The following is a 24,973-nucleotide window of genomic DNA, read 5'->3' as shown; positions in this document are numbered from 1 at the left end:
AGAAGGAGGGCCTGGATAAGCATGGTGATCCTGTGAGTAGAGAGGTGATTGATAGGAGAGATGTTTTTTAAGTAGAATGGAAAAGATTTGGTTCCTTGTTAGATATGTGGGGTGAAGGAGAGAGAAGAGCCACTCACTGAGGGTACTGCCCTGTGTGACTGGCAGAATGGTGGTGCCTTTAAGCATGATAGGGAAGTTTGGAGAAGAGAGGTGATGGGTTTGAGAGATGCTTGGACATGGGGAATTTGAGATACATTTGGGACATCCAGGTGATAGTTTGTGATGGGGGACAATACCTCAGGAGGGAGATGAGACTTGAGACACATCTGCATAGAGATAGTAATTAAACTCATAAACTCATGCCTTTCTAGAAAAAATTGTGCTTCATGGAAATCAGAAATGAAACAGGCTTGCTCTTTGAGAATTGGGGGTTTTTTTGCTTGGTTTTTATCTTTTCTCTCTTTTAACTCTGTGCCACTTCTTCTCTAGATGATTCTGCAGAATTTAACCTGGTGAACAATGCCCTGCTGAGTATTTTTAAGATGGATGCTAAAGGTAATAGACCGAATTCTGAATTGAGAAATACCTTCTCTTTTAAGAGAGGAACGTGTGTTTAACGTATGGTCCTTAAAGATCTCTGTAGGAATTAAGAATATAATCTAGAATTTAGTATTGTTCTCCAAAACAAGATTTTATCTCCAAGGTTATGGAAATTCTGTGTGTTTTTTTTTAATTATTTAGTTGCATAGTTGATTCTTATATCCTGATAAGGTCATCAGAAATGATTGCAGAGATGGTAAGAATTCAGAATTTTCCTTATAACTTTATTAGCAGTTTGTCAGTAATACTTCCTTTTATCCACTTTTAAGAAACACGTAAAACAATAAACCATCTTTAGGAAGAAGATAGGTTATATGTAGTATAGGGAGTACCTGAAAACTCATTAATACCTTACTACTCCATGTTCACAAAAACAACACGTGTTCATCTTTCCCATTCTGGAGCTCATTTTAAACTAGGCTTTATTGGCAGCTCATAGGATTGGGGGTAGTTTGTTGGCACTCAGTTGATTTGGGATCAAATGCTCTCTGTTTCTCTGGGGATGCTTTGAAGTGCATTTTGTTTTGCTCCTATTTATCTCAGACAGTATGGCATTGTTGGCATTGCTTTAGTTTACCCTTTTTTGTGTGTATTTTCAGGGACATTGGGAGGCTTGTTCAGTCAGATTCTTCAAGGGGAAGACATTGTCCGAGAACGTGCCATCAAATTCCTTTCCACAAAACTTAAGACCTTGCCAGATGAAGTGTTAACAAAGGAAGTAGAAGAACTCATATTAACTGAGTCTAAGAAGGTAGATGCCAGTCCTTTCGTAATCTAGTCTGTGACCATGTAAGAACTGTGTTCTTTGAAGTGGATGGTGATGATATTTTCAGATTTCACCAAGAGTGTCAGTGTCCTTTCTTATTTAGTGACTGTGTCTTTCTTGGGTGATGATTTTTTGATTGAATGATACTCGAATGAAATACTTAAAATATTATTCTTAAAGGCACATTATGAACATTCATTTTCACTTCAAAGGATCCCCTTCGTTTTTTACAACACAGTCAGAACCTTCCCTTTTCACATTAAGTGGTGCTGGCACAGAGACTGCATTGAAAGCCTGTGAAGCATCTCTGTCTGCCCACTTAGATTTGGAGAGCACTCTGTGATTGTTCAGGTGCTGATTTGGGTCTTGCTTGATCCCCCTCAGAACACTCCCTTTGTTTTCCATCCCATTGGAATGGCGCTCCATTTGGAAGGCCGGCTCCCTGCACTGAGGAGCCCACCTTGGGAGCCTGGCCTTCCCTCCGTGAAGTGACTTCTGTGAGATGTCGGCAGCTGCTGAGTAGCCGGGCATCACCTGCATGTATTCTGGGCTTGTTTTGTTTCTCCAAGGTCCTTGAAGATGTGACAGGCGAAGAGTTTGTTCTCTTCATGAAGATACTGTCTGGGCTGAGAAGCTTGCAGACAGTCAGTGGCCGGCAGCAGCTTGTGGAGTTAGTGGCTGAACAGGCTGATCTGGAGCAGACTTTCAACCCAGCGGATCCCGACTGTGTGGACAGACTTCTACAATGCACACGTCAGGCTGTCCCACTCTTCTCTGTAAGTGCTCTTTTATTTGTTTCTCAATAACTGAAGTCACACATAAAGATGGACACAAATACACGTAGAAGAAGAATTAGGCTTATTCCACTTGGGGCCTGGATTGCAAAAGGAGGGCCAATAGTCAGACATTCTAGGAAGCACATTTTAACTCAGTTATTCAAGGAGATTTCCCACAAGGAGCACTGGGCTTTGTGAAAGGCAGGAATTCCTCAGTCATTAGAAGTCTTCATGCCCAGGCTGAGATCATCACTTGTCAGAAGTATTGAAGGAAAAGTTTGGAGAGGTTGGACTGAAAAGATTTCTGAGAACTCATCTACCTCCCCAAAACTGGACTTCTTTCCTTTTTGGAAAGTGGAGAGTTTAAGTTCAGTTCAACAGCTCATTAGCACCAGCTGTGTGCCTGGAGGCAGGGAGGGGAGGTTAAAGAAAAACAGCCAGTCGCTGCTTTCAGGAAGCTCATAGCCTCATGAAGGAGACAGCATAAAAACAGCCACGTTCACAAAGGATTAATAGCCAGTCAATGGAGGGGCAGGCCTTGGCATTTTGAGGGATTAGAAGAAGCTTAAGGTGCTTAGGGGTTGAATCTGAAAATGTAGCACTAGGAATTAAGAAAAGGTAAAAAAAGCAGTTTTAAAACCTTGGACTCAACTGAACTTTGAAAGTAACTGGAGATAGTACAAAGCTGCGGTGAAAAGAGAGTGCATTCCAGGCATATGGGATAGCCTTCAAAAAGCCACAGATGGATCGCTGTATGTGACAGCTGAACTTGAGATGGCGTTGGCATGCTGATCTGCTCTGCAGATGACACAGAGCTGATCAGGGACCAAAAAGACATGGACAGGCTATTGGGCCAGATTGGAGTAAGATGGAGTTCAGTAGAGTGAAATGAAAAGTCTTATTACTCACAGGTACAGTATTGGAGAAGCAAAGAAATTTGTTCAGTTGCATTGGAAATATATAAAACATTATTGTAGATAGAGAAACCTCCATGGAATCTAAAAGATGTATGGACTATAGTATACCTGGCAAGTTCTTTATTAGTTGCTATTGTAATATGGTGGCCAAGAAAGTGAATACAGTCTTGTGCTGTACTCAGAGAGATGAAACTCCACGAAAAATAAAAGGGCATATAATAAAAATAAAAGAGTAGTCTTGCGTTACTGTCCTCTAGTCAGGCCCCATCTGGGTTTTTAGTTCAGTTTTGGGTGCCTCGTTTCAGGAAACTGGTCAGTGTCTCAAAGGCAGCAAAAAGGCTGTATTCTTTTGAGGTTGTGCTTTATAAAGATCAAATGAAAGATTTGGACATGTTTGGTCTGAAGAAGTCTTAAGGGGTAATTACATGACAGTTCTCTACAAGTACTACTTGATGAGGAAGGGGACTAGGCTTGTCCTTCTTGGCACCAGAGGACAGAAGGGAGAACAGCAGGTAAAAAGTTGGGAAGAGGCCACTTTAGACTTGATTTTATGCCAAGAAAACTTGTTACAATTGAGGCCATCCAAAAGTGGAATGGACTGCCTTGGCCAGTAACGGACTCTCTTTGGCGATCAAAGCCGAGAGACTCCATGTTAGGAGGTTCTTTATTCAGCTGTAGATTAGACTGAAATCTAGATGATCTCTGCTGTCCTTTCCATGTCTGAGGTTCTGTGACATTGTGATCTCTTTTTGAGCCCTCTGCCTTCTTGCTGTGCATCACCCTTTCTGGAATTGATTGCTCTTCTGTAAAACGAGAGGGAGCCACTCCTTAAATGACTTAGTCTTTCCAGTTTAGAATCTGATCCTCTGGCTTTTGCCCTACATCCTGTTATGGAGTACAAACCATAGTGAGCATGAATTACGTTGAACTTTCCCTCTTAGACTTAAAGGGCTAACCTCAAAAGTCTCCCTTTTGCCTCTGCTTTTTATATGATGACTGTTTTCCTGGAGCTACAAGACACAGGAAATATTTAACTTTCAAGCCTCTGTTTGAAAGCAAAATGCAGCAGAAGGTGAACTCCCTTGGAGTATCAAAAAGTCTGGGCAGATCAAGCTCAGCTGAGCAAAAGCACAGCTCTGCTCAAAGTGAAGCTTCCAGAAACTGAAGAAAATAAATGGCCTTGGTAGAGAAGATAGTCAGTCAGAGGCTATTGAGAAGGCCATTCCCAAGAGTCAGCCTTGAAAATGCCCCATGTCACGAGGGCTTCCTGTTGATGTAACAGGTAGCACTTGAACTTAAGGCTTGACACATACAGGATGTACCTGAAGATGTTGGATTGCTCCCTCAGTTTGGCTCAGACCATCTCCTCCTCTCAGATCATGTACCTCCTCCAACTGTTGGTGATTTTGGTATTCTATCTCCCAGCTCACCTGAATGAGAATGGGAACTGTATCATGTCTAAGCTTGTCCTTCTCCCTGTTCTTCCTATATGGCTCCATATGCATATAGGGGACGTTCTAGGACAGGAAGTGTTGGTGGAATTGGAAAACATGAATGAGGGCTTGAGGCCGCTCGGTGGCACAGTCTGAGCTAGAGTTCTGGGCTTGGAGTCAAGCACCTGAGTTCAGATTCAGCCTCAGAAATTTCTTGCCTCATGATCTTGGTTAGACAAGTCACTTGATCTCTGTTTACTTGAGTTTGCTCTGCATTCCAGCGTTGTTGTGAGGGTGAGATGAAATATTTGTAAAGCTCTTAGCACCATGCCTGGCATATAGTAGGTAGGCACTATATAAATGTTTCTACTTATTGTAATTAGTGTTATTATCAAACAAGTATACATTCTGTTATATTTCTGCTTTTCTGGTGAATTTGACTATGGTTTGAGTCAGTTGTGCTGGTTCTGAATGACTAAAATTATCTTTCATTTTTTACAGAAAAACGTTCATTCCACAAGGTTCGTGACTTATTTCTGTGAACATGTTCTGCCAAACCTCAGCTCCTTGACTACTCCAGTGGAAGGTCTTGATATACAGCTAGAGGTAAATTAAATTTCTCTCCTTACTAATGAAATATATTCTGATTTTATTAGTGGCTTTAAATTTTAAATTATCATTTATAATTACATTTATATAAGAACATAGTACTCAATATTTACCAGAATGATTTAAACATCTTGGTTAATCAGAAGTTTTCCTAGGCATAAAGTGCCATAATTTAGTACAAAGAGAACCTTCACACAATGTTATCAGGCAATTAGCATCTAATGGTGGAAAACCACTGTCTATGTTTCAGGTAATTCTGTTAATAACATACAATGCATAGTACATCACTCCAGGTTTTGTTAAAGTAACCACAATAACAAATAATTCACCATCATGGATTAAGGAGGTAGCATAATGCAATGGTTAGAAAGCTGACCTCTGAGCCAGAAACACCTAGGTTCTTAGTCTTTGACACATACTGGCTCTGTGACATGGGCACGATTCTTATCCTCTCAGTGTTGTAAGCAGCCGTCTAAGATGTACGCTTACTAAGGTACGTACTTGCATTTGTCTTCCTGGGAATTGCTATACCAGTTAAACCTCGGGTCCAGTTAATATCTTGGGGTTTTAGACTTAAAATTTGTTAATTCATTTTTCAATGTTTTTATTAGATATTTAATAGTAGAGAACACGATTTGTGTTCATAACTCATGTGTTATTCTATCTTAGCTACAAGACAGAAAAAAAGTTTTCTCTTAGGAATTTGTTGCAGGTAACTTTTCAATTACAAGTGATATTGTGTTGTCATGATAGTACTATAAGTAGTGTTTCAATAAAGTCCTCTGGTGACTTGTGTTGTGGAAGTGACCCAGAGTTCTCTAAGTTTGTACCACAGGAGCCTCCCCAAGGCAGCTGGAAAAGCTGATATCTTCTGAAGGCCGCCAGCCAGAACAGCAAAGTCCAAACAGCCTTTTCACCAACCAACTCATCAGGCAACAGGCATTTATGAATCAGGGACCAAGAAGTTAGCCACTAGCTGATGCGTTTGGTGGCAACTGCAACTTGTGAAGCCTCCTACTAAGATATTAGGGAAAGTGAGGTGCTCCTACTGACGAAAACTTTTCCAGCATTGAAAGTATTCATTACCAAAACTGGTGCACGGTTCTTCAGGGTTTTAAAACTAGCATCTCTTACTTTTTACATGCACAGTTTTGCTACAGTGTGCCCCAAGCATACTGGTCTAATGAATGGGTGTAGAGAAAGCATGCACAAAACCCTGACAACAGTCACTGGAGTCAAGTTTAAAGAAATAAAATTATATTGATGATAATAATAGTAACAAACATTTATGCAGTTAGATACTTCTGTAAATTCTCTCATTTACATGTAATTGCAAAGACATTCACTTAAACTTATGAACTTATGTGCCTAATTTTTTTCTTGCTACCTTTTAAAAATGGTTTTGATTGATTACCCCTTTAGTCCTCTTCCTCCCTCCTAGAAAGCAATCCTTTATCACCAAAAATTTTATTTTTCTTAATGGAGGTAAAGAAACCTACCATCATCTGGCTGTTGTGCTGCTTATATCCCTTTCCTTTTCGTTTCCCTTTACATGAACAAGTGACAGTGAGTAGACTTTTCTTAAATTGGGTCCAGCATCAACAGATTTTAGAATGACAGAACATCAACCTATCTAGAAATGTTCATGAGCAGTCTAAGGACAACAATGAAGCTATAAAGACAGAAATAAAAAGACATCTAAAGAATTGCAAGAAGATTAAATAATCATGAATCAGTCAGGTTATCATACTATAAATGGTAGTACTCTCAGTCAGCAAGCATTTACTGCTTACTGTGTTCCAGGCAAAATGTTTCAAAATGGGTTTACATATTTAATACAATACCATTCCAAACATGATGACTTTTTAAAAAATAAATGAAATTATAATGAAATTTAAAAGAAAATATGGGCAATGTGGTCTTATACCCTCTGACTTTAAAGCATATTGCAGAGCAGTGATCATTCAGGGGAGTTGTCTCATCTGGGACTTTCCTCTACCAATTAAATCACAAGTCCAATCTCCATCTTGATTTATCTCACCCTTTTTGAATATATCCTTCGCTTCCCCAGAGAGCTCTTTGCAACAAAGACTTAAAAAAGAAGGGGGAAACTGAGAGACAAAGGAGTTCAGCAGAACATGTGAACACATCAACTCAGACCCCTTCAAACTGTCAAAAACAAAGAAAATTCACTGTTTTTGGAGAAACAGATTATCCCTTTCATTGCAGGTAGAATTGCACATCCTAGTAGTCTTTTTATAAAGCAGTCTGACTAGGCACTATAGAAGTTATACAATTAGCATACTCTTTGACTCATTTCCAGGTTTTGGGTTGTTTGGTTTATTTTTTCTTATGCAGGAATTCTTAAGTTTTTTGTGTCTTGGACCCCTTCTCTGAATAATATTTTTAAATGCATAGGGTAAAACATATAGGATTCCCAAAAAGATTGATTATATTCAAATACAACTGTATTTGAATATAAAAATATAAAAACCAAAGTGTTTTTAAAAAAACAATGTCATGGACCCCAGGTTAAGAACCCCTCTGCAATAGGTTCAAAGAGGTTTCAGATTATACCCTTAGAACCTAATCAAACCCAAAGAGAGCTATTTCATTGAACAGTTTTTAACAGAAACATTATTTGTAATTGTCAAGCAGTTTCAAGCTACCAAATGTCTTAACAATAGAGAGTTGTTATAGCATATATTATAGCATATAAATATAGTGTAATTAAGGTCAGTAGGTATGAGATATACACTAAGCTAGAAAGACATTTATGAAATAGTGTAAAGCAAAAGAAACAGAAAATTCACGTTAAAAGATTCACCATATAAGAGAAAAAGTAAACCATTTCCTGCTGAATTCTTAGAAGAACTAACCGAAAAATTAAGACATTTGTGCCTTCCTTTTTTTTAACTCAGAGTTGCAAAACAAGCTTAACTAGTCTTGTTGATAATTAATATTGCTTGTAATATTATTTGAACAGTTCGTGAATATGCATTATAATCAAGTATTTGTATTCTTATCTAACAATGAATTGTTTGTTTTAGGTTTTGAAACTACTTGCAGAGATGAGTTCATATTGTGGTGACATGGAAAAATTAGAAACAAATTTAAAGAAACTATTTGATAAATTGTTGGTAAGAAAGAACTCTTTTTTTCCCTTGCTAATACACAACTAAAATTGATATTTTAGTATCAGTTTTCAAACTGAATATTTCTCAGCTACCAGAATGCAGTTTAACCAAAGGATTTCTTAGTTGTTAATCTTTTGTTCCTGAACTGCAATTTTCAGTAGCAGCATTTTTAAAATCAGTTTTACTTTGCTTGTAGCATGATAAAATGGGTTAAAAAAATTTTATGGGTGATTTTTAAAAAGTCTTAGCTATTGTCATTCTTTCTATAACTGGCATACGAGAGTGGCATCCCATCCTTATCCTTATTCTTTCTCAAAAGTAGTATCATGATATCTGTTGTTTGGCTTCAAGAAGCAGTTCAAGTCCTTCTGGAAATGTTAGATGAGCCCACAGGGCTTCTTGGCTTACTGGGTCTCAGTGGCATTACACTACCACTTAGCAACCAGAAAAGAAAATCTGGATTGACATTCAGCCCTTCTGCTTTAATACCTCAATAGAATAGTAACCTTAATCATGGAGGATCTTCCTCCACTGGTGTGGATGGTACCTCCTCAGTCTTTTCTCAGCCAGGGATACTTCTTATTTGAGTCTTCCCATAAATCTCCTATAACAGATCTATCCCTTTTTCATGAAAGACATTCCTTGGAGTCTTCATCTTTTCAAAGGTGAATCACATGATACCTTTATTTAATGATAGTTGCAGACTTGGTCTGAGAGTCACATAATTGAGTAGACACCAGAGTTATCAAGTAAGAAGTTTTATACTGTGAATAGTCAGACTTGAAAAGTAAGGACTTATTTTTTAAAATAAAATACCTGAAGCTTTGGTGCTCACTTGTCAGTCTGCAAGAGGTCGGCTGCTGATCTGTGTATTAGAAGAATCTCATCATGTAGGGTTCTGGATTCTGTTCAGTTTTTCACCAACAGTGCTTCCCAGTTTCTCATTCATGTATTTCCTATTAAAGATATAAAAAGAGCAGACAGTCTCATGTGAAAATGTCCCCTTTCCTCACTTTTGTCCATCAGGAATACATGCCACTCCCTCCAGAAGAAGCAGAAAATGGGGAGAATGCTGGCAATGAAGAGCCCAAGCTGCAGTTCAGCTATGTAGAGTGTTTGCTGTACAGTTTTCACCAGCTGGGCCGAAAGCTTCCAGATTTCTTGACAGCTAAGCTGAATGCAGAAAAACTGAAAGACTTCAAAATCAGGTGATGTATGACTGACCAAAGGGATCCAACCATTGGGCAGCAGAGGAATTCCCCTTTACTTAATCTCTGAGAATAGCAGAAGTTTTTCATGCCAAGGCTAGGTAATTGCTCTTCTGGTTTTCAGATAGGAAAAAAGTGAATGGAGTTACCCAGTGTAGCCCAGTGAGCATGACAGCCTATGCTAGGGATACTGAACACTAAAAGAGGCTGGACAGACCTCTGACAACCAACAGGTCTTCCCGGAGCAGGTTAGGACCAAGAGGGCCATCAGATGGATGTGTGAATGGGGAATGTGGTCAGGCTGGCTTATCTAGATATCAGGAACTCACTTATAACTCTCAGAGACAAGATGGGTGATGGACCCAAGGCAGTAGTACATTTAGATCAGAGGTCAACAGGGCAACCGGGAAAGACAGGGAGGTTTTGATGGACTGCAGGTTACACAACATTAGGGGCAGGGATAAGGCAGGCCAGAAATAAAATGCAGTTGGACTTTGCATTAAAGGAAGTCTCAGGGCCAGGAACTAGGAGAATAACATCTCTGCTGCCTCTGCCCTGCCTAGTCTGGTGACATCTGGGATATTTTTATTTCTGGGTGCCATGTATTAAGGGCATTGAGAGTTGTGGGAGTTTGTCAGATAATGCTCTCTGAAACCCTGCAAGGCTCTGAGTTCAAGTACTGCCTTTGACACATTGGCTGTGTAACTGGGCAAGTCACTGAGCCTCTCAAGGCCCCAAATAACTCCTTAAGCCTAAGAGTTGCCGAAGAGGTGCTGACCTGCATTGGTAGAAGGGGAGCTCCTTGTTCCAGTGAGATTACAAGTCTGCTCCCTGTCCCTAATTGACCTGTTGTCTGGGGTTCCTTCTGACTTTTGAGAGTCTAGGATCCGTTGACTTAGCATTTCTACTTCAGCAGACTTCATTGAAATTTCTTTCTAAAGATACTTAATATTTGTTGCTAAAAGCCAGGGTTAGCTGAGTGAATTCCTTTCATTGCTTCACAGCAGTATGGCCTCCACGCTACAGTTGAATCCTTTTTAACAGGCAGCATTTGGGAATTGTACACAAAAGGGTTTCATCAAGGCATCTTAAATCAGTTGAAATCAAATCACCACTTCACAAAGCTTTTTCTGAATTCTGCTTCATCTGTTGCAGGGGTGTCACATTCAAATAGAAAGGATCCTTGCAAGCACATACTGGCTTAGAAAACTACAAGTTAACACTTCCTATGTAGTACTGGATTTTAAAATTTTATTTTGTTAATTATTTTCCATTTACATTTTAATCTGGTTTGGGTCCCATTTCAGGCTTCGGGCCTTCAAGTTTGACATCTCTCATGCGCTGGCCTACTTATCCCTGTGTAACAAAGGAAGGAAACTTATTTTTTAGGATCCAGCACTGAACTAAGTTTTGATTGGGTATCAGTCACACTACTCAGATGCGTAGAAATTATCTGTTCTGGTTTCTTTGGTTTTAAATAATGTACAGTCTTTCTTTGTTTGGTAGTTAATTTATAAGTTTTTTTGTAAATGTTCTCAGGTGCCAAGAAAGTTCTGGAATTAACAAACACCTCTTTGTATCAGGTTGCAGTACTTTGCCCGAGGTTTACAGGTTTACATCAGACAACTTCGTTTGGCTCTTCAAGGGAAAACAGGTGAAGCCTTAAAAACAGAAGAGGTAAGAATGGCAGCACCTTCCTGTGCGGGGAGCTGCTCTTCTAACAGCACAGCCCTGTTTGAAACCACAGCTCCAATCAGTAGCTGGTTGTGTGTGGATAGCTCATTCCTTATTGACATTTTTTTCACATAGACTTTATTTGGGCCGATAAGAAAGAGCCCAGTAAATCCCACCATCATTTTGCCTCAGTCCAAGAAATGGTGCTGGAAGAATTCAGAATGAGTTTCTTATTTTCCAAATGGTATAGTAGAAGGTTACGTAGTAATTATTCATGTCGTTCCTGCCAGATATTCTCTTTGATATTTTTCATGAGCAGGATATTTTGTTGAAACACTAGGTTGGTTGATATGTTGTTTAACTATTAATACTGATACTAATTACATTATTGTTCTGATCTTGTTCAGCCTGAATGTTAGTTTGGAAGAAGGATTGCAAGTGTATAAATGCCGTGTGATAAGTGTAGTTTTTATGATTGTTTTGAAACTTTCACATTGCACATTTAAGTTTCTTCCTTAAAGTTGATAATCCTATGTAAAGCTGCTTATGTAAAATCATATAGATTCTCTTTCATAGTCCTTTTTCAGTAGAAGAGGGGGAATTTCACATAGACTGAGTAAGTGTTATTAAAAATGAGCCTACCAAGAACAGTCCCTGTGCTGTTGCTTGCCCCAGGACCTATCTCCATCAAGAGCCATTCATGCTCTCCCTTCACTGAAGCCTTTGACAACAGAGACTCTTTGTTGTTGGTTTTGTTTGCCATGCACACAGTAGATACTTAAAGTTTGAATTTTGTGAGGAAGAGATTAGACTGTTAATCTACACCAGATAAGTCTGTTCAGCCAGACTCTCCAGTTACATTGTAGTCATGGCCACTTGTGTTCTACACTTGTGCCACAGTTCTACCTCATTGCCACAGAAGTAGGACAAAAGGTTGGGGGGGGGGGGTGGTGGTTTATGTTTTGGTTTTTTTGTTCAGTGAAATCATACATTGATTTTTGCCAATTCTTAAGAGCCTTGTTTCACTTTAGAGCTGAATTGTAAATCAGGTTTTGTTGATCGAGTCAGCCAGGGTAACAAGAAGGATCTCAACCTCTGATCCACCCATGAAAGTTCAGTAAGGCAGAAGTGATCACCAAGGAATAGAAGGAAACCTCTATAGATTTAAACTAGGGAAATGCCTCATTGTAACAGTTCTGAAAGATGGATGTCATTATTAACATTTTGTTTCTGAACTAAAAATACGTAAAGGCATCTGTTAGAATTGTTACTGACATTGTTTTCCTTTTACAGAACAAAATTAAAGTTGTTGCTTTGAAAATAACAAACAACATCAATGTGTTAATCAAGGTAATTTTTTCTCCATCCTTTCTCCCTGCTGATTTTTATTGATACCTACCAATGTTAGATTTGGTCATTTTGAATAATGGAAAAAAAACCCAGGTGCCTAAAAACATGTATATGTTGTCTACAGTGTACAAATCACTTACTTCACAGATACTATGTACCTAAGTGATGTAAAAATAACGTCCTCATTTTATGTGAAACCACAGACCCATGTCATTTACAAAAAGTCACAGTAATGAAATTATTTAAATCAGTTACTCAATATGGGTATTATTATTCCCATTTTACAGATAAGAATATGGAATCTCAGTGCGGGTTCACAGGCTTAACCTTGGTCTAAGTAGTAAGTGGCAGCGGAAGGCCTTACACCTGAGTTTTCTGTGTCTGAACTCTGTCCCCATATTTGCCCACCAGTTTTGCTAATCAGAGAGATCAAGGTATCCTGCACTCACCCAGTCAGCCTTTCCCTCACACCCTTCTATGGAGTAGGCCTTGGTTCTCATCTGTTGACTGGCTTTGTTTCTCTGAACCACAATGGACTTGTCTTTCCTAATTAGTTCTTCAGAATGGGTTAAAGACTCTAATTATCCACTGAGCCCTGGCTTTGTCTTTTACAGGGAACAGCTCTCCTGTCTAGGCAGCGCTCCTTTCTCCCTCTTCTCCTTCAACATTCACATTTCTGGAACCCCATATGATTGCATCCCACAATATAAGAAAATGAGGAAAGAGCTACTAATTTATTTACAAGGGAATTACAAAGTGCATCTTTTTAAGTTAGTAGTTGAAAGAAAGGTTTTTTGTCAGTTGTAGTTTACTATATTACATGACTGATGTAAGTAATAGCCATTTTTTACACTTAATATGTTAAATCTTGAGCTTTTTTCTTCATGTTAGCATTCAGCATGCTTCCAGAGTTAACCCAAATAAGCCATTGTTTTTAGATGTACACCTAAAGGAAAAGCTTTAGCATCTAGTTGTTCATTTTGTCAGCAAAAGTTATGGTGTAAAATTGGGGCAGATATGGGGACCTTATATCTTTTAATAATTTATTTTATTAAATGCTTTACCATAAACAGTATTGTGCAGTCAGAGGCAGTTTGACATAGTGTACCATACCTGGAATTATTAGACCTAGTCCCTATCTGTGGCACATAGGAACCCCTTGGTACCACAAGACAGTTGCTTCCTGGAGAGATCATGAGATACCATTGTAAGCCATAGTGAGTGTGTTGGTAGATTTTTCTGCTTCCCTGTTTTGGTACGTTTTTTTAAACCTTTGTTACAGTGAAGACCCCTGAATGAGGGAGAATATCAATTAGTAAACATTTATTCAGTGCCTGTTTTGTGTCTGGCACTCAGTTAAGTGCTAAGGAGGTAAAGGGGACAGAAGACAGTCTCTGCCCTGGGGGCTCACAATCTAATGGAGGAGGGGTATATTCAGAAAGGGAAAAAAGCTTTAGTAAAACTTTAAATAATTAACTTCAGTGCCTCAAAGTATCATGCTCTTAAGGCTCCAGCAGGATTCTCTTTGTTCCCCAGCGTGTTTTCATTGGTCTTGCTCCCACTTAAAGCCCCTCAGTGATGGTCGTGTTTCATAGAGAAGTGTATAATCATAGGCTTTTATGGGAAGGTCTAGGCTGAAGTGATGGGCTAGAAACCATTGCTTACGGCTTTAACCATGAGCTCCTTGCACTTGTTAGGCATTATTTGTAAAGAAAACCCTCCAGCATCTGAGTTAACTGAAAGGTAATGTGGTTTGGTGTTTAAAATTTTGGGCTTGGAGGCAGGAATGCTTAGGTTCAAATCCTGCCTGGGACATTTCCTTCCTCTGACCATGGGAAAGTCACCCTCTGATCCTGTTTCCTTCTCTGTGAAATGAGGGGATTTGGACCAGATGGCTTTTAAGGACCCTTCTAAGGTCTGTCCACATGACTTCTCTTGAACACATTCACTTTGAGGCCATATTTCAGTCATTTGTTAACAATTTTCAGGGTTTAGCAACCTTGTCTAGAATTCTCCTTTTTAAAGAGACAATGAATAGTTGAAAGAGCAAGATGTGTGTTTTAACTTGGCTTTATGGCCTCTCTCTGGGCCACCTTGCTTTGTTCTTTTGTAAAGCCATATTGTGTCGGTGTGATTCTTCTCAACTCTCACAGGGCTCTTTTTGTTAGGAAAAAGCTTTGAAAACATGAATTCTGCCTAATTGTGAACTAGTGCTGTTGTTGCCATTGAAGAAACATGGGGAAGTTCTGGTTTCTGCTTTCTCTGCATTCCTTGGAAGGTTTGTTTTAACTTTTGGAAATTGACTTCTACTAAAGAATTGTCCATCCATCTTATCTTTTCAGGATCTGTTTCACATTCCTCCTTCTTACAAGAGCACAGTGACATTATCTTGGAAACCTGTACAGAAGGCTGAGATGGGGTAAGGGAAGAAAGTCTTTGGGGTTAAGCTGTTCTCTTTCTGAACCTGTCAAAATTGGATGCTTCAGTATTCTTAGAAGTGAATCTAAAATAGCCAGTTAAATTCTAATATTCCTAATGTAAATTTCTATAGTAAATTCCTAATATTTAGTATTCAGAATTATATTTCTTTGGCATTCAGTAGATTTTCCTGACTGGTCTCTTAAATTATGAAATAACTTACTTTGCAGATCAGTAAATGCCCTTGAAGATATATTGCACAGTAATGTTAGAGGCAGCTAAGTGGCATGATGCATACAGCATCAAGAAGACCTAAGTTCAGACCCAAACACTTACTAACCATGTAGCCCTCAGCAAGTCACTTCACCTCTGTTTGCCTCAGTTTCCTCATCTTAAAATGGAGATACTAATGGGACCCCCTTCCCAAGGTTGTTGTGAGGATCAAATGAGATCAGATTTATAACTCTTTACATGCTTATTCGCATTTCTTCTCTGTCCCTTAATATTACTAATATCCTATGTTTATAGCCTTCACAAGGCATTTCATCACATTTTTCCTGCACAGCAAACAATATCCTGTGAGGCAGCTGATGAGGCTGCTCTCTGGGGCAAGTAGTTGTATTGTGACGTGTGTAACAAAGCCAAGCTGGGTGGAAGATTCCAGCGTAAGCCCTGGGTCCTGTCCTCTCCTTGGGGTGCTGGCTTCAGTGAAGTGTGCTGTCAGGACGTCAGGGGACAAAAGATATAGAACTTTGTTAAGTTTCTTTTTCTTTTTTTAAATTCTTTCCTTCTAGTCAAAAAAGGACAAATGAAGACACAACATCAGGTTCGCCACCCAAAAAAGCTGCAGCAGGACCAAAACGGGATGCTAGACAAATCTATAATCCTCCTAGTGGAAAATACAGCAGCAATCTGGGCAACTTTAATTATGGTGAGCGTTGGCGTTTGGGTGCAAGCAGCACATGGAATTAGGCCATAGCTCTTAAAAGCAAATGTTCTATGTAGATATCCTGACCCAGATTCCCTCAGTGCCTCAGTGACTCCCTGGTTGTAACAGGCAACTTCCCACCCATTGGGATAGTCTTGGATATGCTCAGATATAGTTCAGGGAGCTACCACTTCATTATACTGTTTTGGTAACACTTGCCACATAAAAGTTCAGTTACCAAAGATGCCAATTTTAAAACCAAGGAGTAATTTAGGCACTGAGAGAATCTACCTTAATATACTGTGTGCAGAAACTGGCAGTATGCAAGGTGGTATATTCCTTTGCACTTGGGGAGGGGAGTGTTTAGATATTAACACCCATTCCCTAGGATTCTTGGGGAGTGAACATTTTTGCTTTTAAGTGGGATTTATATGAACGGATTTGATATAGGGTAGCAGACAAAGAAAGCTTATTTCTCCAGAGCAAGATCATTTTTACTTTCAAGGTATTTATTGAAGAATGGTGGCTAAGTATTTGATTTATTTACCTCCCTGGCCTAACTTTACCTTAGTTTCACTCTGGGTTACCTTTGTAGCTTTTGAATTTCATGATTGAGAGGAGGGGGGAGGGAGTATTATTATTATTTCTTCAGGACAGAGAATTCACAATGTGGATATTCTTAACCAACATAAATCTGGACCAGTATTTCTTTGTAATTTGAGAGTTACCAGGAACACTGGGAGTTTACATAACTTTCCCTTGGTCTCACAACCAGATGTGGTATGAGAAAAGATTGAACTCAGTTCTTTCTGACTTAAAGGTCATCCAGTACACCACTACCTCTCTTCAGTACAAGAAATGTGAGGCGAAGAGTTGTGCAGTGGTATCAGGTTGCAGATTTGTTTTTCTTTGAGGCTTGAACATTTCCCTCATATCTTTCTTTAGTTCCCTTATTCCACTCAAAGCAGTTCTTAATAAAGTGTATATAAACAGATAAATATCTTAGTACACCCTTCTTCTTGCCACCTGTTTTTCTTGCTCTTATCTTGGGGGTCTTTGTGTATATTGAATCGTATTATTAATTTGATGTCATGAAACCGTTACATATGTGCCCACTGTATCTTTTTTGAAAGGCTAATGGTTTTTTGATGCCCATTCAATATAGAAGTAATTTTATAATACCAAAAGTGTTTCAATTTCTGATTACCTGTTGATGTAAGGCCAACTAATTGTGCACAAATAAAGCAGTGCGGTGTGTATTACAACTTCATTATTGTATAGTAATAAAAATAAGATCAGTCTTCTGCATCTGAGTGCATGCTATACCTATTCTACACAAGGAATACACTATTCCTATAGTAGGGCCTACCTTCCAGTTCTGCACTCAGAACCAATGTTTCTCCCCTGTGTGCTGTACTATAAATTCCTGAACGAGAGCTAACTCATTGTTCGATTTTTCGTAGAGCAGAGAGGGGGCTTCAGGGGAAGTAGAGGTGGCCGAGGTTGGGGAGGACGAGGAAGTCGTAGTCGGGGAAGACTCTACTGAATACATCACATTCTACAACGCTGTCACAAGCTTAAAACACTCTTAAACTCCCACTCATTGGGTTGCTGGGAATAGCCCTTTAAAGACTGCTGCCTTCAGGTAAAGACTTCAATGTTCTTTATGCCTTTGTATGTCTGATCTACTTTTCTAACGGAATACAGATGTGTCCAAGGAAAAATCACAGCTGTATTTTTGGATGCTTTGTCAGCAAACTCGCATTTTTTGCAGTGTCTTCAGGGTTTATTCAGACTTGGAGGACCACAGTGTATGTGGTTTCTCTTAAGACATCTTAACAATTTATATATTAACCAGAGAGCTGTTTGTGGCTAAAACATATAATAGAATGTAGAGTCTGCTTTGATAACTGATAGAAAGAGTCACATCAGTTATGATGTGTTACTGTTTTCCTCTCCCCTCCATCCTCCTCCCACCTAATATATGGAGAAGAGTGTAATAGTCAATGTTCACATTCTTTTTACTTTTATTTCTTTTCATTGAGCTGCCGTCACTGATGCAGCCCTACTGATTTCTTTCTCATAAACGGAAAATATTTACCAGCTTTGTCTTCAAGGCAGACATTGATTTAGTTAATCTCTGGGAATGGCATTAATGGGGCAAAGTAAGTTGCGTTTATACTGCTTACATAACTCTTCTCCATGTGTTGTGATGCAAACTTGTTTGGAATATGGGGTTTTAATGTTCAGTATAAAAATATGTGTGTGCACATATATATAAATATATATATATATGCTGTGAAACTTCACTATACCAAACAAATCAATAAAAAGTAGAAACACTCCAGGAATGGGTAGTCTGTGATGCAGTGATTGTCCTCTTTGAAGAGTAAGTTGGTTACCTTTTCCTCCAGCAGTGAGGGCTGGTGAGTCAGCTTGCACTTAACATTGTTGTTATTTAGAAATAAAAACACATAAAGTCTACATACACAAAAACAAACTGTATTTTGGAGAGCTGTTTTGGGAAATATCACCAAATACTAAATCTGACTTGAGAATAGCATCCTTCACAGCATGGGTGGTGTAACCTAGGATTCTTCCTTGGAAAAATTACTTCAAGAGTGGATAATAAGGAAAAGATGCTCTCTTAGTTTTGCTTTGCCACTTTTGGAATTTTTAACTTCTCAGGTTAATCAAAATTCAGATTAAATACAGAATAAGTTATAGAACAGTGAATGAAGCAAATCTTAGATGACATCACCAGAAGTGAGTTTGAGGAGTTTTCAAATGTCAGTTATTTTTTAATAGCATAGGCTTTTTCCTATTTTTTGGTTCAGCTGTTAGTCTTCCCCTTCCCTAGTTTTCACCCCCAAATCAAATGCCTAAATGACATTCTCTAGGTATTTACATGTCTTTGTGGGGAATAGTTTGTGACTCCAATGCAGGTGTCTTCATTAATGTTCATTGTCGTGCTTCAGTAGTTATCATTGCATTGGGGAAAAAGTAAAGCTCCCTTGTTGGTACTACTGCACAATCTCATGGGAAAAAAAAATATTTTTTAAAGGCTAGAATAATGATAACAAGTGAGCCGGGGTAATTGATCAGTTTGGAGTGGTGGCAATAATATTCAAACATTCCATAAGCTTCTGAATTGAACCTAGGCTCACTTGGAATCTGGGCAAACATAGGAATAGATAGACAGCATTGAGAAAGATGTGACCAGCTAGTCTGGCCCTTGGATTTCAGACCAGCAGGTGGCCTAACGGCCATTTTGAATGTAGAAACTGTATTGGGACTACATCTTTGTAAATTTGGACATTTCTATCCTTATTTTCCTCTATTGATTTGAAGTACATGTTTAGATCCTTAGAACTGAGCATAAGTGATTTTGCTCACTGAAGTTTGATGTTTGTTTGAGTGTTTTCCTCTCCTTCACCACTGCTACTATTTCCCTACCCTTTAGTCCTTCCAGGGGCAATAGTGTATACTATAGGAGGGTTATTTTTGCTTCAAAATTGAGAATGAAAGCTTCACACTCGTGATTATTTTCCCCTTTTTAAGGACACCTGTTTATCACCTTGTTCAAATGTAAATGTTCCCCTATGCTTTTGGAATAAATTCATTTTGTAATTTTGTTTGTGTCTCTGTGTTGTGATTTATGTCATCTTTAGATTCCATTCCTCTTCCCAGTACAGTTTCAGATTTGCTTTGGGTAAGGGTAACTAGATATAGTTTCATTGAGTCTTCATTAGTAATAATTTTATTTCCTAAAATGATCAGTGGAAAAATAACTTGGCAAGGTAGAAGAGGCTCCTGTCTAAATTTCTTAGTCACTCAGACCAAGCATCATTTTTAAGAAGGCCAACATCCACAGCCCAAAAGAGTCAGCTGTTGAGGGCACCTTTGTTCTAAAGGCAGATATTTGGTGTCATCTCTGATCTCCATCACTGTGCCCTAATTACATGTATAGCTTGTTTTGCCATGGCTTTACAAGTGCTACCAAGATGATGGTGGGGGGGAGATGCAGAAGAAAATAAAAGCATCTAAATGCCTATTTTTTTTTTAATGATGGCCTATAAAAATGACCTTTGGAACTATTGAGTACTGAATTACAAAATACAGAATCCAGCCTCTCAGAATTATCTTTCTTTGGGCTTGTTTTCTGTTCTTGAGAATCTAGCTAAGCAAGCTGGAACCAGTCCTTGTTTACAAAGAGCTTTAGACCAAGGTCTCCAGCCTTGGTTATTCAAAGTGCTAGGATCTTTGGGATGTGGGCAGACTGCATTCCCGGAGCCCTCGTTGGTCTTGTTTGTGGGGTGGACTATGAATCCCACTACAGCCCTCAAGCATTGGAACTGGGCATTGGAACTTGGAGGCTTGGTCAGACTTATCGTAACTTGTACTCTCATGGAGTCATCTTTGAAGGATAACCTAGGGTTATCTGTACAGACAAAGCCCACCTCAGAAGGCTTACTGTTGGGTCAGAAATGTTAATACCTAGAGTCTGGCAGAATTAGGGTTGGCCTTAACATTTCCATGGCATTTTTTTCCCTTTTTAACCTATGTGACTTTGTACAAATTATTTTGCCCCTTGTCGTGGGGGTCTCGGTTCTTTTTTGTGGTACAGTGAAAAGCGTATTGGATTTGAAATCCATTTGAGGACCTCGACCTCCTTATATCCAACACAACCTCTCTAGGTCTCAACTTTCTCATCTGTAAAATTTGGGGTTTGAAAAAAAGGATCTCTCCAAGATTCTACTCGGCTCTAAATCTGTGAACTTATAGTTAATATCTGAGAAGGGAGGCAAGGCATACACAAATAACCACAATACAAAATGAGAAAGGAAAAGAGTTCACTGTTACCTAGAGTTGTCCAACATTTATAAAACACCTGCTGAGTGTCAGGCACTGTGCTAAGTGCTAGGGGCTACAAATACAAAATCCCTGCCCTTGAGAGGAAACTAACACAAAAGGGAGCTAAGCAAGGTGGGGACTAGGGCATTGATAGCCATGTGGGAAATGAAGAGATGGCTAGCCTGAGCACTCTCCTTAAATGACGGTTTAAGAAAGCACTCTTCACCCTCTAATCAGAGGCATCCCAAGGGAGAGGGCACTGGTAGGATGTATCACAGCTGAGATGATGTTGATATCCCAAGGAATGCAGTCATGGGAAATTGAGTGGAGAATAAAGTAATTTGTGGAAGAGCTTCATGGAGATAACATTCGAGGTCGTATTTCAACAGCAGCAGTAAGGGAAGGCATTGCAGATATCAAAGACTTGCATCAGGAATGGTAAGACCTGGAAAGGGAAATCGCATACTGTTTGGGAGAGAGTGAGGTCTGGTTTGAAAGGGAACAGACCAAGAAAGGACTCAAAGTGGCAGCTTACTTTTGGAAAACAGATGTCAAGCTAAGGTATTCAGCAGGCCAGAAGGAGAAGGATCTCAACAGATGGAAAGTTCAGGGAAGTCAGGCTGTGCCATTGTGAGAGCAAAATTGATGTTTGTCTTTAAGCAAATTTGGAACGTCTCTATTCCACAAATAGGAAACACCTCCCATGTCAGGTTATTTCTCCATGCAAGGAATGCAACGACAAAAACACCCATCTTGTTTTCCTTTGCTCTAGCCAGAGCCTTCCTTGCTACGGCTAACTTCTGTGCCTTACATTTGGCAAAGTGAACACGTTTATTTGAAGAAGGACAGATGCTTTATAAGAAAGACTCTTTGGGACCAGGACATAAACCATTCTTACTGAACATCAGCTGGTGGATAACCGAAGAATCTCACAGGAATGGTAGACTTACTGAGGAAGAGTCAGGACACCACAAAGGGCACCCAAGTTGTTAGGACAACTGTTACTTCTCCACACTTGGTCGGTCATGTGTAGTCTTATGCCAATGTATCTGTAAGCTTAAAAACAGAAGTAGAAGAATACAGACACCCTGGACCATTGGTTTAGTGATACATAGGGAGAGGTGAGGGAGGAGTGTTGCATATATGTGGTCTCAGGACAAAGGAGGAGCTTGGTACAGAATGTACCCACAGTTGTAAGCCCTGGCAATACAAAGAAGGCAAAAGCAGCCCTTGCCCTCTAGGAACTTATCTTCTAATTCAATAGAAGGTGTATACTTAAAAAGATCATACCTACAGAGTAGATGGAAGGGAGTCTTTCTTTGGTTTTATTTAAATAAATTCAGATCTCATTACATTATTCCCAAACCTGGCCATGATGGGGAAAGGGCTTCAAGGAGTTGAATGTATTTATTATATTCTTAGAGAATCTTGGTCTTTCTTGAACACTGAATTTAGGGGTCAGCGCAGCTTTCCCTGATGTCCTCAGTTAATGCATTGTCCTGCCTTACGTTACCCTTATTTGCCTGTGAAGGTTATATTCCTACCATAGAATACATAAGCTCCTTACACAATTTTGGCTATATAGCCCAGTGCTTTACACTGGCCATGTACCTAATTAGCATTCATTGAATTTAATTAATTATGCCCTCACTTAGGAGTAAAGACTCAGGAAACGTTATGGAGATACTGTCAACTACTCCTTAAAGCTCAGGGCACAGTGAATGTGCATTTGGGCATCATCAGGTGTGCAAACAGATTCTGTCTGTCCTTGGTCTTTTTCTGCACTGAGGCTTGGATTCCTTTTTTGCTTAAGTTGCTTTTAATTCTGTGAAATAATTTTGAAGAGTTTGAAACAAAACTTCCAAAAAAAGACGTTGGAAATAAACTCAGACAAACCTTGGAGTAAGTCCTACAATTCTGGTTCAGCATCTTAGATACAGTGCTAGAGAAGGCACAGAACAGGAGCAGCTTCTGTATCAGCCAATGTGGAAAAAAAAAAAGTAACGTCCTCTGGTTGAGGTGTGAAGAGTCCTACTAAATTAGGAAAGGCACATTGAATGTAAAAGGGATATCTTCAGAGACATGATCTACAAAGAATAGAGTGGACATGTATTAAGAGTGTGCTCCAATGATGTCCTCACAGCCTCAGCAGAGAAAGCCAGGCAGGGCCTTGAACTGAGGAAGCAGCATGGAGAAGGAGGAGGCGAAGTCCCACAAGATAGGCGTGGCCAGAACTTCCACATCCAGGGGAACACAGATCCATTAAATACAGATAATAAAGCATTCAGGAGCCCCGCCCCCATATCAAGGTACACCCATCATAGTTTCAAGGAAATGGTTTAAAGGTAAACTATATATAGTGATTAGTAAATATGGAAGTCATTTCCCCAAGAAGCTCATGTCAAAAGTTCAAGAAAGATACACATAAATTCACAAATCCGTCCATAAAGGATCATTAAACAGAAATTTGTCCTCTTTGAGGATAGCTACCATGTGCTTTTCCACAAAACATTCCTTGGTGATACTCTAAGACTGCTCAGTTCTCTGTCTCCCATTGCCTGATCTATTTTAAGCACGGTGTAACAAACAGCTGGCTTCCAAGTCTAGAACATTTGGGCTCAGGTCCCACTTGGTATGACCTTGGGCAAGTCAACATAGTTCTAACTGGTCCACAGGTAGCTCTCTGAGATTCTGAGTTGCAGAGCAAATATTATTGATCTGCATTGGTTGAGGGTGTTTCCTTACTGAGATTTTTTTGTTTCATAAATATATAGGATGCCAAAGGAAACCAATTGAGATACATTTGTCAGTCTTTGTTTTGTTTAATGTTCTTGGACCCTTGCTAGGCCAGTGAAATCACAGGTCTGGCTCGAAAGGGGGGAAAAACAGGAATATAAATTGGTTTTCGCTTCCTTTGGTCTCTCCTTTTCTCCCATCTGAGGAAGTCCTTTTCCACCTTCAGGCTCACATTGCCTTCATGGAGCTCCCCTGGCACTCGGGCTCTGTAGAATCTTCCTTCTTGAAAGCTCTTATTCACTAATCCAATAGACTAAGGTCTCTGTCTCTCTTAAAGGGGTATTTCACTCCCCTTAGGCCAGGGTGGGAAACCTGCAGCCTCTTCCTGAAGTGTGGCCCTGGGATTTGTTCTGTTAAAGTTTGGAGGGGAAGCCGGCCCTGGTAAAGAAATTGGTCGTTATGAAACCTTATTTTCCTATGATCTAACCCCTAGTTATATGAAATATTAGAGAACAGAAGGGACCTATCAGTCCAGGCTTCTATTTCAGCGATGAGGACAAGCTAAATGATTTACGCAGGGTCAGACGGCATTTAAACCTGAGTTACAGGATCACAGAGCTGAAAGGGATATCAGAGGCCATCGAGGACTCCCCCTCCAACATAGCGGACGAGGGGCTGGCCTAGCTGAAGAACTCCAGTGAGGTGCCGTGCGCTCTGCCTGCACTTAGGTGGATGGACGCCAAGTGAGGGGAGCAGAGCCACGGAACACCGTGCACAGTAACCGCTGTGACAACGAGCTGTTCCCGGCCATGCGGGGATCCCAGACGGCCCCCCAGGACCTGAGACGGCAGAGCGCGGGGGGAAGACGAGCTTCCCTTTGTCGGTCCGTTTTCTTTCATACGCGTTCTGCACGGCCCCACACGTGCACCCCGTGTCACACTGCTGGCCTTCTCCGTGGGGGGAGGGGGAGAGAACGTGGGACTCAGAGTCTGAAGAACTAATGCTACAGTTGCTTTTACGGGTCACGGGGAAGAATAAAACACGTAACTCCAAAACCTCTTCCTGGACGTCAGTCCGCTCGCGCCCGTCGCTGCTCGGGCCGTTCCGACCCCACAGAAGCCTGGCCTTTCTGCCGTGGATCGGGTCCGATCTAAGCCATCCCGGCTCCTTCCGCCAGGCTCTGTGGCACCACCATCGCTCCCCCGTGCCCTCCCCAAGGGTGGCAGCCCGGGCGGAGGGGAGCGGCCCCCGGAGTCCCACTGGGGGGCAGGACGCTCAGGGTCCCTGGGTCACGGAGCAGCAGGCACTGTGAAGGAGCGGGTGCATGCATGGATGAAGAGTTAGCGAGGGAAGGAAGGAGCTAATCAGATGCTGGAGGAATCAGTGAAGGGACGAGCGCAGGGATGCGGTCCTAGGCCTCCTCCCACACCTCCCCGCCCAGCGCAGAGGCTCTCGAGAGGAGGAAGGGCTTACGGTCTCCCCGACGCCTACGCGGGGAAGGGGGCCGCTAAGACGCGGGATCTGCCCGTCGGATTCGGACCGGAAGTCCCGCCCCCAGCGCCGCCTT

General features: G+C 40.4%; 1 protein-coding gene across 2 annotated transcripts in view; it reads left to right on the top strand.

Annotated features, from left to right (window-relative positions):
- Positions 1-18,167, top strand: part of API5 (apoptosis inhibitor 5) — a 29,961-nt gene extending 11,794 nt beyond the window's left edge. The window contains exons 4-14 of one of the 2 annotated variants that reach the window (XM_072618445.1): positions 490-555; positions 1,200-1,351; positions 1,936-2,142; positions 4,994-5,098; positions 8,152-8,241; positions 9,265-9,446; positions 11,030-11,123; positions 12,414-12,470; positions 14,813-14,889; positions 15,683-15,819; positions 17,285-18,167. In XM_072618445.1, coding sequence (XP_072474546.1) covers positions 490-555; positions 1,200-1,351; positions 1,936-2,142; positions 4,994-5,098; positions 8,152-8,241; positions 9,265-9,446; positions 11,030-11,123; positions 12,414-12,470; positions 14,813-14,889; positions 15,683-15,819; positions 17,285-17,307 — 1,190 coding nt within the window. In that variant the 3' untranslated portion in view covers positions 17,308-18,167. Of the gene's footprint in view, positions 1-489; positions 556-1,199; positions 1,352-1,935; positions 2,143-4,993; positions 5,099-8,151; positions 8,242-9,264; positions 9,447-11,029; positions 11,124-12,413; positions 12,471-14,812; positions 14,890-15,682; positions 15,820-17,279 lie in introns of both variants that reach the window. The other variant, XM_072618443.1, reaches the window with a different exon arrangement.
- The last annotated feature ends 6,806 nt before the right edge of the window (positions 18,168-24,973 follow it).

Source organism: Notamacropus eugenii, chromosome 6 (assembly GCF_028372415.1).
Source record: "Notamacropus eugenii isolate mMacEug1 chromosome 6, mMacEug1.pri_v2, whole genome shotgun sequence".
NCBI classification, from domain to species: domain Eukaryota; kingdom Metazoa; phylum Chordata; class Mammalia; order Diprotodontia; family Macropodidae; genus Notamacropus; species Notamacropus eugenii.
The sequence above is the reverse complement of the archived record's forward strand: the minus strand, read 5'-3'. Positions and strand labels throughout refer to the sequence as shown.